The 16,156-nt window shown below is 33.5% G+C and overlaps 2 protein-coding genes across 5 annotated transcripts; both read right to left on the bottom strand.

Moving 5' to 3' along the window:
• Nucleotides 1-884: 884 nt before the first annotated feature.
• Nucleotides 885-3,330, bottom strand: LOC129311550 (putative pentatricopeptide repeat-containing protein At3g49142). 2 transcript variants are annotated; one of them, XM_054953890.1, is made up of 2 exons: nucleotides 1,908-3,330; nucleotides 885-1,751 (listed from the first exon to the last, which is right to left on the bottom strand). In XM_054953890.1, exons 1-2 carry the CDS (start codon nucleotides 3,097-3,099, stop codon nucleotides 1,075-1,077), a joined length of 1,869 nt encoding a protein of 622 aa, XP_054809865.1. In that variant the 5' UTR covers nucleotides 3,100-3,330; the 3' UTR covers nucleotides 885-1,074. The 2 variants fall into 2 exon arrangements, with proteins under 2 accessions (XP_054809865.1, XP_054809864.1); XM_054953889.1 differs by having other exon boundaries at nucleotides 885-3,330.
• Nucleotides 3,331-9,502: 6,172 nt separating this feature from the next.
• On the bottom strand, nucleotides 9,503-16,008 carry LOC129312016 (type 2 DNA topoisomerase 6 subunit B-like). 3 transcript variants are annotated; one of them, XM_054954555.1, is made up of 12 exons: nucleotides 15,903-16,008; nucleotides 15,654-15,762; nucleotides 15,031-15,111; nucleotides 14,901-14,927; nucleotides 14,186-14,294; nucleotides 14,024-14,099; nucleotides 13,215-13,235; nucleotides 12,760-12,956; nucleotides 11,929-12,061; nucleotides 11,122-11,337; nucleotides 10,451-10,801; nucleotides 9,503-9,991 (listed from the first exon to the last, which is right to left on the bottom strand). In XM_054954555.1, exons 1-11 carry the CDS (start codon nucleotides 15,936-15,938, stop codon nucleotides 10,598-10,600), a joined length of 1,209 nt encoding a protein of 402 aa, XP_054810530.1. In that variant the 5' UTR covers nucleotides 15,939-16,008; the 3' UTR covers nucleotides 9,503-9,991; nucleotides 10,451-10,597. The 3 variants fall into 3 exon arrangements, with proteins under 3 accessions (XP_054810530.1, XP_054810531.1, XP_054810532.1); XM_054954556.1 differs by having other exon boundaries at nucleotides 11,122-11,322; XM_054954557.1 differs by lacking the exon at nucleotides 13,215-13,235.
• Nucleotides 16,009-16,156: the final 148 nt, after the last annotated feature.

The following is a 16,156-nucleotide window of genomic DNA, read 5'->3' as shown; positions in this document are numbered from 1 at the left end:
CTCTAAGCCAATGATTTATAGAACTAGGGCCGTCCTGAATAAGTCTTTAACAAAACAACAAATTTTAATTATTCCGGTGTATTACTATATTTGAGTAGGGTCGAACAACATTATAACTTTTTTAAAAAAATATATATATATATTAAATATTAATTATTAAGTTTTAGTTCATTTTATATTGTTATATTTGACTAATTTTCAAGGCCTCTAGTTGATCATTTTCTCTATTTGTAATCCGTTCAGGATAAAAGAAAAATAATTTCTTCTAAATGCATCATCTTTACCCGATAGTTTTTAGCATTAACATCCCGCACATTTTTGTCATCTTATCAAATTAACTTGAGGTCAATAGAAATAAAATATTGAAGCAATATTTATTTAATGCTTAATTCCTTCCAAATTGTTCTGTGACAATATCCTTTTACTTTAGGATTTTCTTTGCAGAATCCATTCGTTTTTCTTTTCGCTCCAAATAGGAATATAAAATTATGATTTTCAAGAAGAAAGTTAAATGTTAAATAATGGATAAAAACGTGTTCATTGTGTACATAAAGCCAGCCTTGTAAAAGAAATGTTCTTATTGAAATTTAGAGAACTCCATAATTATTGGTAATCTAAATTTTTAAACTAATTTTGATGAAGATTTTTTTATAAGAATGGTATAATTAGTAATAACCGTTACAAATACATCTTCAATTTCTTTTTCATCTTTGTGTCAGTAGTTTTTTTTCAAAAAAAATCAATCTAGACTTTAATTCATAATATAAGGATAATCATTTCTTTTCACTCTTGAATTGGCTTGCTTGCGTTTCTGTTACAAATTTTAAAATTTACAGAGCATGATATTTTTCATGCAAAGAGAAAATGTAACTTAAGCGAGGAGCTAACATAGAGATTCTAATATATTATTAAAATCTATAATATTTTGCACCTAACCATCACTTTAAAGTTTGGTCATCATCGCAGTTCACAATCATTTGCTTCAGATAATATTCGATCCAAAATATGACCTTAAATAGTCCCTCAAATATGATGTTCAGTCTCAGTTAGATGCTGATCAGGTTGGCTTATATGTCACCAATAATCTCCACAAGAGCATGACCCATCTTTGAAATGGTGGAATCGATGAGTGTCCCTGACGATAATTTCACGCTCAACTATCTTGGAGATGAGCTTTGCAGCAATGTGGCAATCTCCACAGACACGAAGGTTCTTGGTAATTCTGATTGCAAAACCAGGTTGGGTATTCAAAATGGCGAACACAATTGCTAACTTTTCACTGTGTACAGCTAGATGGTATTGCTTATCCTCTTCCTCAACATCGTGAAGAGCAGAATCAGTCTCAGGGACATAACCTAATTCTTTCATCTTCCCCACCAATACATCTAGCTCTTCATATATTTCCTTTGACTGTGGATGAGATCTATCACCAGCAAGAAAGGTGTAAATCTGATTATTCAGCTCAAAATTGCTGATTCCAGGCATTTTCCTGAGTCGTCTTCTCTTCATTAATGATCGAATAGCAGTTACCTCTTTCCATCTACCGGCCTTTGCATATATATTAGATAACAACACATAGTAACCTGACTGCTCAGGAGCCAACTGAAAAAGTTTATCAGCAGCTAATAGCCCGATATCCATGTTGGAGTACACACGACAAGCACTAAGCAGAGCTCCCCAAACTCTTTCATTAGGCTCCAAAGGCATTTGTGTGATGAAATTATAGGCTTCATCAACTTTCCCAGCACGTCCTAAAAGATCCACCATACAAGCAAAATGTTCAATCCTTGGGGTTATTTTATAATCAACTGTCATTTGTTTAAAGTAAATCTTGCCTTCATCCAGGAAACCTGAATGGCTGCAAGCAGAGAGAATAGCAACAAAAGAAATGGAATCAGGACTTAAACCAGAATCTTGCATTTCTTTGAAGAGCATGATAGCATTGCGACCCTGCCCAGTCATAGCATAAGCAGATATCAATGATGTCCATGATGCAATGTCATGGAACTTCATTCTGTCAAACACTTTCCTTGCATCTTCCAGACATCCGCACCTAGCATACATGTCTATCAATGCATTCTCTAATATCAAATTGGGGCATAGTTTCTTCTTTTCAACATATTCATGAATTTTCCTTCCAAGCGACAGAGCTGATAGGTCCCCACAGGCTAAAGTAACACAAGCCAAAGTGATTGCATCAGGCTCCACCCAACTTTTTTCCATTTGTGAATATAACTTAACAGCTTCGTTAGGCATTGAATTTTTTACAAACACAGCTATCATCACATTCCATGAGACCAAAGTCTTCATCTCTAAATTCATGAACATATCCTTAACATATGAAACATTTTCAGATGATGTGTTACCTATAGCTGGCATGAGGCTGGCCATTGTACCAGCATCAGGCTGTTGTCCTGACACCTTCATTTCCCGGCAAATCTCCAATGCATCATCAAATTGTCCATTTTGTGCATACCCGACAACCATTGCATTCCAGGAAACGACATCTCTGCCTGGCAACTCATCCAGAACTTGCCGTGCCTCCAATAAACGACAACATTTCCCATACATGGCAATTAGACCATTTCCAATAAACAAATTGGAATCAAGTCGAACCTTGAACACAGCCCCATGAAGTTGCAACCCAATTCTTAGATTCTCAGAGCAATAGCAGGCCTTTAGGACGCAAGGGTATGTATAATTATCCGGACTTAAGCCACCATTAATCATGGTCTTAAAAACTTCCAGTGCATCGTCGTACAAATGATTGTTCACATAGCTCCTTACCATGACATTATAGAAAACAACATTTTTTACAGGAATTTCGTCAAACACCTTGCGTGCCAGGTGAACTTCCCCGCTTGCAGCGTAGGCCCTCATTAGTTTGATTCCCAGAGAAGGGTCTTGATGAAGATCGTAACGAAATATGATTGAGTGGACATTCTTTAAGGTTTTGACAGTAGGAAATTGATCTAACGCTTTACCAATAAGTTCTTCAACAAGACTTAGATTAGCTGGTAACAGAAAGGATTTTTGGAGTGATGAAAACGAGGCTTGTAATTCGAAAAATTGCCGAGAAAGAAAAGAACTAGCTTTCATGAATTTGAAGCTTCCTTCAATGCGAGAATTGGGCGTTGAAATCTGCGTTTAATTGACGGCGACGCCACGAAAATTTGATCGATAAACAGCTCAAGTTATCACGTTTAAAATCGAAGTCGATCCCTCTTAAAAAAAAAAAACAAAAACAAAACAAAACCAAAAATCAAGTCGATCAATATTTGATTTAAACGGCTCAAGGAGTAATTTTCAAACTTCGCCTCCACCACTCTAATACCAGTTCCACCACCATCAAATTTTGTGAGATCTTCAAGAGCTTTTTATTTAGAAGGAGAATTACAATAAGATAAAAAATTAATTCTTTATTTAACCAATTTACTAAATAATAATGAGACCTCTATCTGTATATCAACTTGATTTATTAAAAAAATTAAATAACAAATGAATATTTAGAGATCAAAATTATTTAAAACTATATAAATCATTTTAATAAAAATTTAAAAACAACTAAAAAATAAAATAAAGGGTTCCACTAGAAACATAAGAATTAAACTGCTTGAGATAAAAATTTTAATAAAAAATAATCATTTAAAATATTAATGATTTTTTATCAACTTCACTCCTTTTAATATCTTAAATTTAAAATCTTAAATACAACTATCCGTTATATCTCCTTTTACAAACTCTCCACTCCAATCTCTCACCTAAGCCAATATGATTGTCATCTTTTTCCCTTCTTTCTTCCACCTCCCTTGATTTTTTTTTTTTAACAATGAGTTCAAAATTAACATATTAATGAAAATAAATTAAAACTCAGTCTATATTTACATTAGGTGTCACATTGAGGGAACAATCACCCGCTTTAAAGCACAAGTAGGACCATCCTAATGTGATATTCATATACTTCTTTTAAATTTGGTTTGACTTGTTTGATGAAAAAATTGTGTAAATCATGTATTTAAATAATAAAATAATTTTATAACTTTATCGGTTTATCTTGTATAAGGTAGCATTTTGCTGGCTGTTAACATGGCTTCTCTTCAATGATTGTTTTTTTTTTTTTCAATCATGTTGTTTGGACTGTTAATGTCATATTTGATTTTATTTTTATGCTACATATTACATTTCTATGATTGCCATCGCTAATAAATTAAGTGAAATTTACAATATCTGTATTTATAATGTTCAATATTGTTCTACAATTAATTATTGAAATCTTAATCAAATTACAAAAATACCTCTTCAGTCTCTTATAAATAGCTCGTGATTCAAGAAAGGCTTCAAGTATAAGACAGACTGAGCTCAAGACTGAGTAGCATAGCAAACACATTCTATCATGCAAGAATAAAGCCACCAACCTATTGGATATTTGCTGCACAGAGAATTTTGAACAAAATCGATGCATAGGCTTTTTTTCCAAAGACAATTGCAGCACTGTAATGAATTGTCAAACTCGTCTGCTGCTTAATAAATACAAACTTCCCATCTAATAAATAAAATCTTGTCCATGTTAGACAACCTTGAATCTCTCATGTAGTTCTCTCAATTCATGATATATTTTTGTAAATATATATTTTTTTTTTTTATTTTTAGAAATAAGATTAACTAATTAACTTTAAATGAAAATTACTGTGATAAGTTAACAATTAGACATTAAATATATATGCAATATCGGGAATAAATTAAAATTTTAAGCTCTAATTTGTGGCAAACCCTTTTTGAACAATATTTGAAGATGGATAATTAAAAAATGAATATATATATATATATATATATACACACACACACACATTAAAAATTTTCCAAATTGCTATATTTACTCTTTTATCATCCTTTGTGTGCAAAGCAAGCTGTCAATTCTATTCACCGCCAGAGAGTCAAGTGTAAGAAGTCCACCGTAGGCCTCCAATTTCTGGCCCATTTCCCTGTCTGCGTCTCTTCTTTTACAGCCCATATAAGAATGAAAACTGCATTTAGGGTTTTCCCCCCTTAAAAAAGAAATCCACGATTTGCTTTTTAACTAAAAAGAAAGGGGATGGTACAAATTTAACCCTGAATTATATTGTAAGTGTCTGGTGGCCTAGATTATAGAGTGTACAAAATAAAAAAAATTAATTTTTTAATCTTTCAACTTTTAATTAACTTGCAACTCAACTCAATCTCTTAACTTTTTATTCGTCTATGACTTGATTCCTCAACTTTTATTTGTTTCTTTTTTTTATGTTAACTTAGATCCCACATTAAAGAGCAAGATGACAACATTTTAGAAAAAGATAAGAGTATTTCTTTTATCCCTCTTATTTAATAAGGATAATTTTTTAAAAAATTAAAAAATAAGGACCAAATTATAAGTAAATCAAAAGTTAATGGACTAAATCGTAGTGAGTCATTGTTAAGAGACTCAGTCATAATAAATCATAATTAAGAGATTAAGTTACAAATTAGTTAAAAGTTGAAGGACTACTAAAAGATTAATTTCCTCAAAATAAATTATGAACTATTTAAAGTAGAACATCGAGCACTTTTCTATCCAATGAGTAATGTCCATTTATTTTTTATGGTAGGACTCGGATTTAAGACATCATCCTCTTCATCTCCCCCTTTCATTCATCCTCTATATGGCTTTCATAGACCAGAAATAGCATTATTAACACCCATATCTATCATCTTCTTCATTTCTTCTTCATGGATTACATAGCCTAGTAAATACAACAATGTTATAACTTCATAAAGCATGTGTAAGCAAGGCATCCCATTTGGAATACTACTAAGCAGCATCAGACTGTTAGTGTTAAATGAAGATAAAAGGGGTGGGTGATGTAATGAATAAGAGAGAGAAGGGAGAGCCTAGCAGTGGTGACCATCGAAGTTGTTCTCCTTGAGTGGTTGACACATTAGTGTTGTGCCTCAACTCTACAAACACCACTTCCACGAGCATCTGCCATGTTGCCTCCTTGTCCGTTAACAATCTCATTGTCGTACTGTAAACAATATCACTCATCTTGACCTTATCCTCCTTTATCATGCATTCCTCATTGTAAGCCACTACTTTATGTGCCAGAGCTACCAATCTACTTGGTGTTATCCCATTTCTTCTAGTCACCCTCATCTTCGCCTCTTGTATCGGCACCATATTGCTCTTTAACATTGGCTTGTTGGCTACTATATAGACCATCGCATCTAGAGCTTACTGAATGGTTTGTTTTATTTTGTCTCCTTCGACCACCATGCTTCACTGTTCATGTCTTATCTTCTCTAACAAAACTGGTTCACAAATCAAATACAAATATTAAGAGGCAAGATCAATTGTTGTTCTAACGAACTTGTGTGTATTAAAGGTGAATATTTTCCATAGTTCTCATCTGTATAGTTCTAAAAAAGCCATGGAGAATGAATGAGAGAGAAAAGAGGGGGGAGAGACAAAGGGAGTTGAAGAGAATGATGTCAACAATACAAGGCCCACCATAAAAAAAAACAGACGTTACTCATATGGATGGAAATGTGCTAGGTGTTCCGTTTTGAGTAGTTTATAATTTATTTTGTACAACCTTATAATATAAGCTACCAAACACTCCTTGAGAAATAGTTTAAAATTAAATTTGTATCATTATTCTTTAAAAAAAATTCTCACATCAATACACTCAACAAGCTCACAGTCAAGTAAAAACAGCAAAATAGAGAGTACACACAAACAATCCATTTAATAGTAAATCAATCTGAGGTCCAAAAAAAATGCAGCAAAACAATTGAGAATAAATATAACAAGGTTGGTAAGGAATCTACAACTAAGAGTTTGAGAAAGTAGAGAATTTCCCAAGATCAATAAGATCAAGAATATCATATCAAACTAACATGTCAAGAAACATACCTAGAAAAGTACAAAGAATAGCCTTTCCTTTCTCATCTATCAGAGCCTTTCCTCCTATTGATGTTAGTCAAGAAACATACTGTGGATTCTAACTTGATGAAGGATAACAAGAGCATCATTGATTTTCAAAACCTTCGGACGAGCTTACTCACATCGGATTAAGTGCTTGATTCAAGACAAGGCAAAGGAAGCATAAGATGGATTATTCCCTATATTAACAGAAAATCAAGGGAATAAACCTAAATTTACTATTATGTCAAGAACAAGATCAAGAATGATAACTAATGAGATTTGCAAGCAAAAAAGTTGGGTTTAAAGTTGAAGTTTTAAAGCCAGACAAAACGATAGAATTGGCAAAGATTTATAGAGCACTTAATGCAAGTCAGGTCATGATTGGGGTACAGAGTGCAGCTATGACACATTTTTTATTCATGAGGCCTGGTTTTCGTGTTCATTCAAGTTATTCCTCTAGAAACTTTATGGGCAGCAGAAACATGTTATGGTGAGCTTGCAAAAAAGCGGATATCAGCAAAGTATAAAATGACAAAATGCAAAAAATGGTTCCTATTGATTTCGAAGATTTGAGTCTTTTAACTTTCATACTGTTGACCGCCGTGCTCAGTCAGTCACTCACCTACTATTTCTAATCATTCCTTGCTTTGTATTACTCCTTCAAAGAACCCCTCCAAGATATCCCTATGGAGCGACTAGGGTTTATACTTAGGAGAATAGGTCTAGTAATGCATTAATAACATAAGATTTTTTTAAAAAAATTTTAAAAATGAATTATAAATATCAATTCAAACAATTACAAGAAAGAAATTTTATTACTATATAAAAGTTGGGAGACAGGCAGGCTCGATCCTTAAGGACTTAGGCCCTGAAGCCTAATTTTTCAAAATTCCTCCAAATCTTGAGGCCCAGCATTTATGTAAAGTGCTCAGGCGGGGCTCGTTAGCCCGATTACAAAACAAATAATATTATAATTTAATTAGAATATTTTAAAATTACACATAAATAAATTAAAGTAATTACTCTAGCAAAAAAAATAACTACTTTAGTTAAACTTGGTTAGAATCAGGGCACTCTTCTAAGACAAGCAAATATCAAAGTATCACCATTCGCTACCTAGCACCCACACCAAGACAACAGCTGTGGGTGAAAAGCAAACTATGAGAGGTGTAAGGGGAGTAATTGATAGACATGAGGGGTAACAAGGCAAGCAAATACGGGAGGGAGAGCTGAGTGACTCTGAGTGGGGCAAAAGATCAGAGATGAGGTAGGATGATCAACAGCTAATGAGAGAGTAGAGATGCTGATTGAGACAGAGATAAGCGATGGCCTATGGAGAGCAGATGAGTGACTTTGAAATCTTCTATCTTTAGCTAAGGGAGTGAAAGTTTCAATCAAACAAAGAAGGCTGAGAGAGTGAGAGTCATGAGATTAGAAATTGAAGAAGTTTAAGCATTAGGTTTTTTCTCTATACCCGTTTTTTAGATAGATTGTTTAAAAAAAACAAAGATAACAGGGCTTGGTAGGCCACTCGAGCCCAAACTCATTTTTTAAGGCTCATCAGGTCTAGGTCCAAAAGCCCATTATCTTAAAAATTAAATTCTCCATTTTTTAAGCCTAAACTCTACAGGGTTTATAGGCCTAATACTTATTCCTAACTCTACATATGATATTTAAATATTAATTTATAATTAAAACTCTTAGATTTGTAATAATTTGAATTGATATTTATAACTTATTTTCAAAATATTGTTGAAAACTTAACTATTATTAATTCAATATTTTAAAACCTAATTATCATTCTTCCTTTAGATGGTAGAAGTTTAATATGAAAATTGGACAGGGGGCAAAGTTGTCCTAAAATTCATAACTAGCGTCCAGCGGCCAGTTTTTTGGGTTTTTTTCGGACCAAGGCGGTTAGGTTTAGACTTTTACGAGATAGAGGTGTCTTTCATTGTTTACCAATAAAAAAGTGTGTCTTTGTTGCAACTTGCAAGGGAAGCCTATATGTCATGGTTTTGACAATAACACACAATATGTTGTTTTCATGTTTGAAAATAATTAAATGAAACTTTCATCTCTTGAATCTATAAAGACAATACAAAGTTTATATATTATACGACAAATACATATATGTTATGAATGACGAAATAGTAGTGTACTGCAAAACAAGAAGTGTACTACTAAGATGTTAGCTTGCATATGTTAGCTAAAATATGACTTTTGATGTAATCAATTGAATTACTGCGAAATTAATCATATTAAAAATAGATATCCTAGTGTTAAAAAATAGATTTCCTGGAATATACATAGTTATTTTGATGATTTAATTTTATAAAAATAATGCACTGGAAAGTAAAAGATAGTTATAACAAATAGATGTTACACATTTTGGATAGTTAAATTTGTTTCATAACATGGAGATCGCTATATGTTGTTAAAATCGGCGCATTGATTAGTAGATTGTATCATTATTATATTTTGGTAACATGAATATTTTACACCTTCAAGCTATTACAAACATTGGAATGTATCAAAAAAGTCTGATAATATCTTATACGCACATGAACCTCTTTAAATCATTTCAATTTCACGGATGTAGTTAACAAAACTTGTTAAAGATACGTAAAATTCTTGCATTCTAACAAGGCAAACAAAATTGACGAAAAGGGATAACGCAAGTTTGAAAGGCTGTAATGTTCAAGGATGCCTCAATGGATGCTTCAGTGATTTGTAAAAAGATCTAGAATTTTAATCTTCTAACGCAAACATGTTATAATCACCTTCATCGTCGTTTTCTTGAAACCCTTCTTCTCGGTGACGGTCGTCATCAAAAAGGCAAGGTGCAGCTTCTTGAGTTTTCTGATCCTTTTTGTCGTTCATCTCTATCACTGAAACAATCCTATCTTTAATATTGTTTTTCACAGTTTCAGCTCCAAAACCTTGAGACTGTAATCCAAGAAGTGATAAGCATTCTTCTTGGAATTCCAAGTCATTAGAGGACAAAATTAAACCAGCAATTGTTTCTGCTAGATCAGGGGCATAACTACAGATCTGGAAATGTAAGAAGCCAAATCAATATCATCAATACTCAATATTTAAAATAAAATATAAAACTCACAACAAACTATATACTTCACAAATCATAAATAATGTGACTTATCTATCTCAGACCCCGTGCAAAGCTAAAGGAGCCCACCAACATAGAAGGCCACAAAGAAACAGTAAAAGTAAAATTGATGAAAGTACAAATTTGATAGGGAACGCCAATTTGGTCTATCTATTTTTCCTTTTTTTAACAAAAGGCCACAAAAAAAGTTGTGCAAAGTGATAAAAATCCGGTCATGATAGACTAGATAAAGGGATCTGCACCCATAAAGTAAATTATCAAAATCTTAATATCTAAATTATCATTGAAAGACTAACGAACAAGCCAAGCTAGTTGGTCATATGCATGCCAATGTGTGCTTTTGTGCGGGGAGAGAGCGAGGTTGTGCTTTTGTGAGGGTTCACCTTAGTAGCACGGGCACTTAAAAGAACTCCTGCATGCTTGTCCTTCAAGTCATCCAATGAAAGTTTAATGGCTCTTTTAACAAGATTTCTAAATTATCAAAATCTTAATATCTAAATTATCATTGAAAGACTAACGAACAAGCCAAGCTAGTTGGTCATATGCATGCCAATGTGTGCTTTTGTGCGGGGAGAGAGGGAGGTTGTGCTTTTGTGAGGGTTCACCTTAGTAGCACGGGCACTTAAAAGAACTCCTGCATGCTTGTCCTTCAAGTCATCCAATGAAAGTTTAATGGCTCTTTTAACAAGATTTCTATCAATTTGAGAGTCTTTCCTTGGTGCTCGCATGATGGCCTTAACAAAACGTCAAGGAAATATATCAAATATAAATTAAGAAATTATATGCACCCACCGATGCATGACACAAATACTAATTATTAAATGCATGTGAAGAAATTTGTCGTCCACTTCAGTTTATCTACCACATTTATCGACTATAAGCAAGATATTTTTATTTTATTTTTTTGCGAGATATATAGTGTAATTTTCAGACACAAGCTATTGCTGTGCTCTGAGCAAGATATAAAGTGCAATTTTCATATTAAAATATGCGATGCTTTCTATGCAATAATGTGTCTGTTCAATCCTACAGGAAAGCATCAAATGACAAATACTTTCTCAGAAAAAGCTGGACATTGTTGATAATAGGAGTGGAGCACAATATCAATATGAGTATCCGTTGGCAAGGTTTCCCATTCTAGTAATGCACAGCCATCTTGCTGCGCTATGCCTGCTAAATTCAAACCATATCTTCTCCAGTCAACGCTTTTCAACGCCTTCATAGATGATTGAGGGATTGTGCAAGGTGAGAAATCCTTAAAATACAAAACCTGATATTAAACAAGGTTATTATTAAATTGGAGAATAAATCGAACCTAAAAGGCATCACAAACAAAGCGTCCAAACAGTAGAAAATGCAGACAAGTCACCAGAATAATCCTTGACTTTAAGGCAAAAATGAATCATCACTTCTTTTCACATCAAGTCAACTAAGAAAACCTTGTCTTCTACTTGGATGATTTTCAGCGTATCATAAACATCTTTGATAGATGGTTAATCTCAAAATTATCGTCAATGACAGCGTATCATAAACGTTTATATAACAATGCAAACCTTTTCAGTAACTCTACCAGATATTTCCATGGCAATATTGATCTCATTCTAGATATATAAATGTTGAAAGCAGTATCCATAAACTAATATTAACTTTACAAACGTTACCCTTACCATTGAACTAAGTTGCCTTCCTAAGCTATCAAAGATAATGAGCATACACAAACTAATGCCAGATGTACTAATTTGTCCATTTGTATACACACACTACTGGTAGACTTGCTTGCATGCAAATGGCATTGTTGATTATTCATTATTCAATACAAAACTGAACTGAAACTTATAGCTCAAGAAATATCATGAAGAACCTCAGTTTTATCACCCCTTTCTCTCAAGCATGCAGTGTTGTCCTTTGATATATCACTAATTATTATCACTGCTTCCATCACCAGTTCAGTTTCCGTGCAGCATGCTCGTCCACTCCCAACCTTGAGATGCTCCCTAACAATAGCCCACGAAGTAAATCGTTCCAAATCTATCAGTACATGACTTATGAATCTAGAGATTTTTTTCTGATTACCCAGAAAATGAAGATTGTGAACAGCCCACAGAATTATGGCTAAACAACATATTAATTTCCGACTTCCACTTTTACTTGATGTGAGACTTCTTTGTTCTAATAAATTGTGCGAGATATTTTGCCTCCAAATATGTGATATTACATATCAACATCACTTTCAACAGATCCAATTAAAGATTAAAGCAGTGCGCACTTAACATGAGAAGCAGGTTGATGTCAGGAAAAAAAAAAAAAAAAAAGATAGACTGCTTCGATCGTATCACAGTTTGGGCACTTCTACATAAATGTAGAATTACTTCTGGTGAAAGAGTTAACTGATTTGCTGTACCGGCTTATGGGACATAAATGTATGAAATTGGATTTTTCTTTCCATGAAAACTACGATGATTACATTCACTATGCACAATAGAGCGGTATATATATAAGATACTTTATTGTTCAAGTGTATCCAACACGGAACAAATGATGAAATTATACACGTAACCTTAATCTATGGCAGAGGAGTGAGGATCTCCTGCTGAGGAACTTAACCACAGCACATTAATCAATCTACCAACTATAGAATAAAATCATCAATTCTCAATAATAGATGGGGATCTGATCATGATTGTGAACTTACCAACTTTGGAAGCAAGAATCACACTTGCTATCTAAACTATTTCCATGCGTTAAGACATATTCTTCAAAGCCTGATTTCAGATGTTCAAGATTTGGTGCCAAGATAGGTGATTGCATAGGCTTATTTGCGAGAAAAACCTTTTCATATCGAGATCCTGGAACATCACAGTCTTCTGCCACCAATTGTATTGCAATATTCTGAATGAAAAAGTAAAGCTAATCACTACATCCGTGCCAAAGTCTTGATCAAGGGTTCTATAGCAGGTTATGGGATTGCTTTTTAGTCATGGAATTTAGCAATTTAATTTGGCATAATTGATAATTACTGATAGCAAAATCAAGAATAAATGCTCTTGAGGTGCATCAGCAAGGCTTCTATAGACTGCATCTAATTGATGTTTAAAAAGCAAAAATGAGAATACTACAGCATTCTGCAATAATGTCAGTTTAACTTACAGGTATCCTTAGAATAAGCATCTGCAAAAGAGAAATTTGATAAGTAGAAAGAGAAATATAATATTAATAAATAATCAAAAACAGACCAATGTGTTGCGAAGAAGCAAAGAAGCATCAGAAATTCAACGCAATAATTTAAAATCCTTTGAAACAAAATAGTATCACTTGATATGCAGTGATGAACCAGAAAAATGAAGGACACTGCAGTAAATTCATGCTTGCCAAAGCTACCTCTATTTATCTGGTTGGCACTGATATCTCTTCCTTTCTAGAAAATTCTTCCTATGAATATTTGATGTGTCATTGCACCCCATATAAGCACACATACTCTTTACTTACTCAATCAAGTTATGGCTTAAATGGCAAAAATTGCTTTCCACATCCCCCTGTGGTGTATATTTGTACAGTCAAGATCACTGAATTGACTTCTATTTCTGATATTAATGCTTTTTATACTTGTTTTTTTGCCTGAAAAGACCTTTTTATACTGCTGAACGACATTCAGATATATCTTACTTTCTGCAGCGTTAATCAGGCAATTACTTTTCTTTTCTTTCTTTTTTTTTTTTGGTAAACTAATCAGGCAATTACTTTATTATAGTGGAATTTAAATGAATTAAGTTTGTGTGCTTACAATGGAAAAAGCGTATGGCTAAATGTCTGAGTGCAGTTGCTTGTACTATCACATGAGAGTAGAGATAAATAATTATCAAAATGATTAAATTACCATATAAGTTAATCTATCTAACTAATTTTCCAGCATTGTGTCATGGAAGAATTAACGAAGTAGCACTAGAAATTCAACTGACCTTCAGCAAAAATCTATGAACATCGGCCAGTAAAATATCTAGGCTTTGAGCAAAAGACAGGGAAACTTCAGTACCACTGCAAGTAGGGCAATCGATCAGTTACAGGAAACTAGACGTACAGATAATGTCTTAAACTAATAGTAATTTAATCATCTAGTATGCCTGAATTTTGCGCCATTTTTTTGGAATGAAGGTAGCCTATTTATTCTTCTGGAAGAACCATTCTCTTTCAAACTAAATTGGTAAATATAAATCTCAGTATCACTGATGCCTGCAATGTCATTAGACTATATCAACAATTCTCATAAGAATTATGAAACTAAACATAGCAATATAATTGATAACAATTCAATTAAATGAATTGTTGAATTCTAAGTCACTCTGAAATGATGGCATATGATAACAAGGAACCAAGAAAGTAAACAAAACATTTTATTAGACTATATAATTGATAATAACCAAGTTCCTATGACAAATAGCTAACCTAAAATATGGTCAAAAGGAAAGGGTTTAATCCGATATCCTCACACTAAAAGGCTGGCATATCACCTCCTGTATTACGAACAATATATTTGAAGTAACGGGGAAACGAAATAGTTTTCTCCATTTGAGTATATCTGGGAGGTATTGTAGAAATTCAAATTTTAATTTTTCTCTGCACTCGTTTTATTTAATAGCAACGCAATACATTTATAAAAGAAAAGAGAGAGACTCAAGCTCACGAATCAACGCTTTGTACCCCAAAAATAGGAATTTTAGACACCCATATATCTTGTGCTTATGCATCCCAGATACATAAGAATACACATATCAAGTGCTAAACACCTCCTATAGGTTCATTCAGATCAAAGCACAATGAAGAGAGAGTTAAACTCACTGGTGGTGTTAACACGAAGCATTCCATCTGTTACAAGGAGCATAACAAACAACAAATAAGTAAATAAATAATTGGAAGCTAAAAAACGAAAATTCAAATTCATTCAGGTAACAACGAATTTTTCACATACCCCAATTCTCAGCGATACCTCCCCTAGAAAACTTCAAGTCTTGAAATTCTTTTAAGCAGCTTCCAATACCAGTATCAGAAACTGCTTCAACAAGATACCACTCAATCTCCTCGAAGTTTTATGGAAGACGACATCATCAATCATAATATTAATCGAGGCATCTAAGATAGATAATAGGCTGATTTTCTAGAAGTTCTCCAACATAGTATCGAGGCAGATTGACCAAGCTCCGGCTGAGATTTGAACCCAGAATACTTGGTCAAATTATCTTATTTTATAGTCTGGTCATTGTGCTTTGTCTTCTTCTTCTTTTTTTTTTTTTTTAGCCTGGGGTCAACGTTCTCCGGCACCAAATCAGAACACCACTTTTCTAAAGCAACGTAATCATATGCTAAGGCATAAAAACAAGAATTTATATCTCAACCTCCATAGGAATAATAATTCAAAAATCAGATAACTCAAAACTCCCACGGACGTGGTTTTGACTCATTTTCTAATTTATTTACCTTCTGTCAGAACAAATTGTTTATTAATTCGTATCGCTAACCGATTCTCAGACAATAAAATTAACACCAAAGATGTAAATGCAGTCCCACACTCTCAATACAGTGGGAGAAGCCTACTTGAAATTTGAACGGAGGGATGACGCGAAGAGGAAGAGCGATTGATGATGACTGATAATCTGCAAATCTGCTCAGATAATCGGCATCTTTGAAATGCAGAAGAAATCAACTGCAATCATAATTTCATGTATCCGAACAAACCGAAAATCAGAGTGAGCGAGAATACCAGATAAAGTAATTCCGTTAATAATCAAGACATTCTTAAAGAAGTGAATCTGTCGTGTTGATACTTTAGAAGATTAAACTCACATCAAGACAGAGTGTATTAACAGAAGAAAACTCCATTGGGGGCTCCTTCGCCTCTCTTTCTCTCCTTCCCTGATTCCCTCCCTCGGTAAACCCGGGTACGCGCGCGAATCTGTATGGAGTATAAACTTTAAAGTGTCATTTTTTTTTATTTCAATTTTTTGGGCCAAATATTTATTTCGATTTCAATTTAAACTTTCTTCTGCAAAGTGCCGGTTCAATTTTTATTTTAAATTAAAAATATCAATTTTATTATC

The sequence above is a fragment of the Prosopis cineraria genome, unplaced genomic scaffold (assembly GCF_029017545.1).
Source record: "Prosopis cineraria cultivar Desert tree isolate PC_DT_omini unplaced genomic scaffold, ASM2901754v1 PC5, whole genome shotgun sequence".
NCBI lineage: Eukaryota > Viridiplantae > Streptophyta > Magnoliopsida > Fabales > Fabaceae > Prosopis > Prosopis cineraria.
This window is presented reverse-complemented; position numbering and strand designations above follow the sequence as displayed.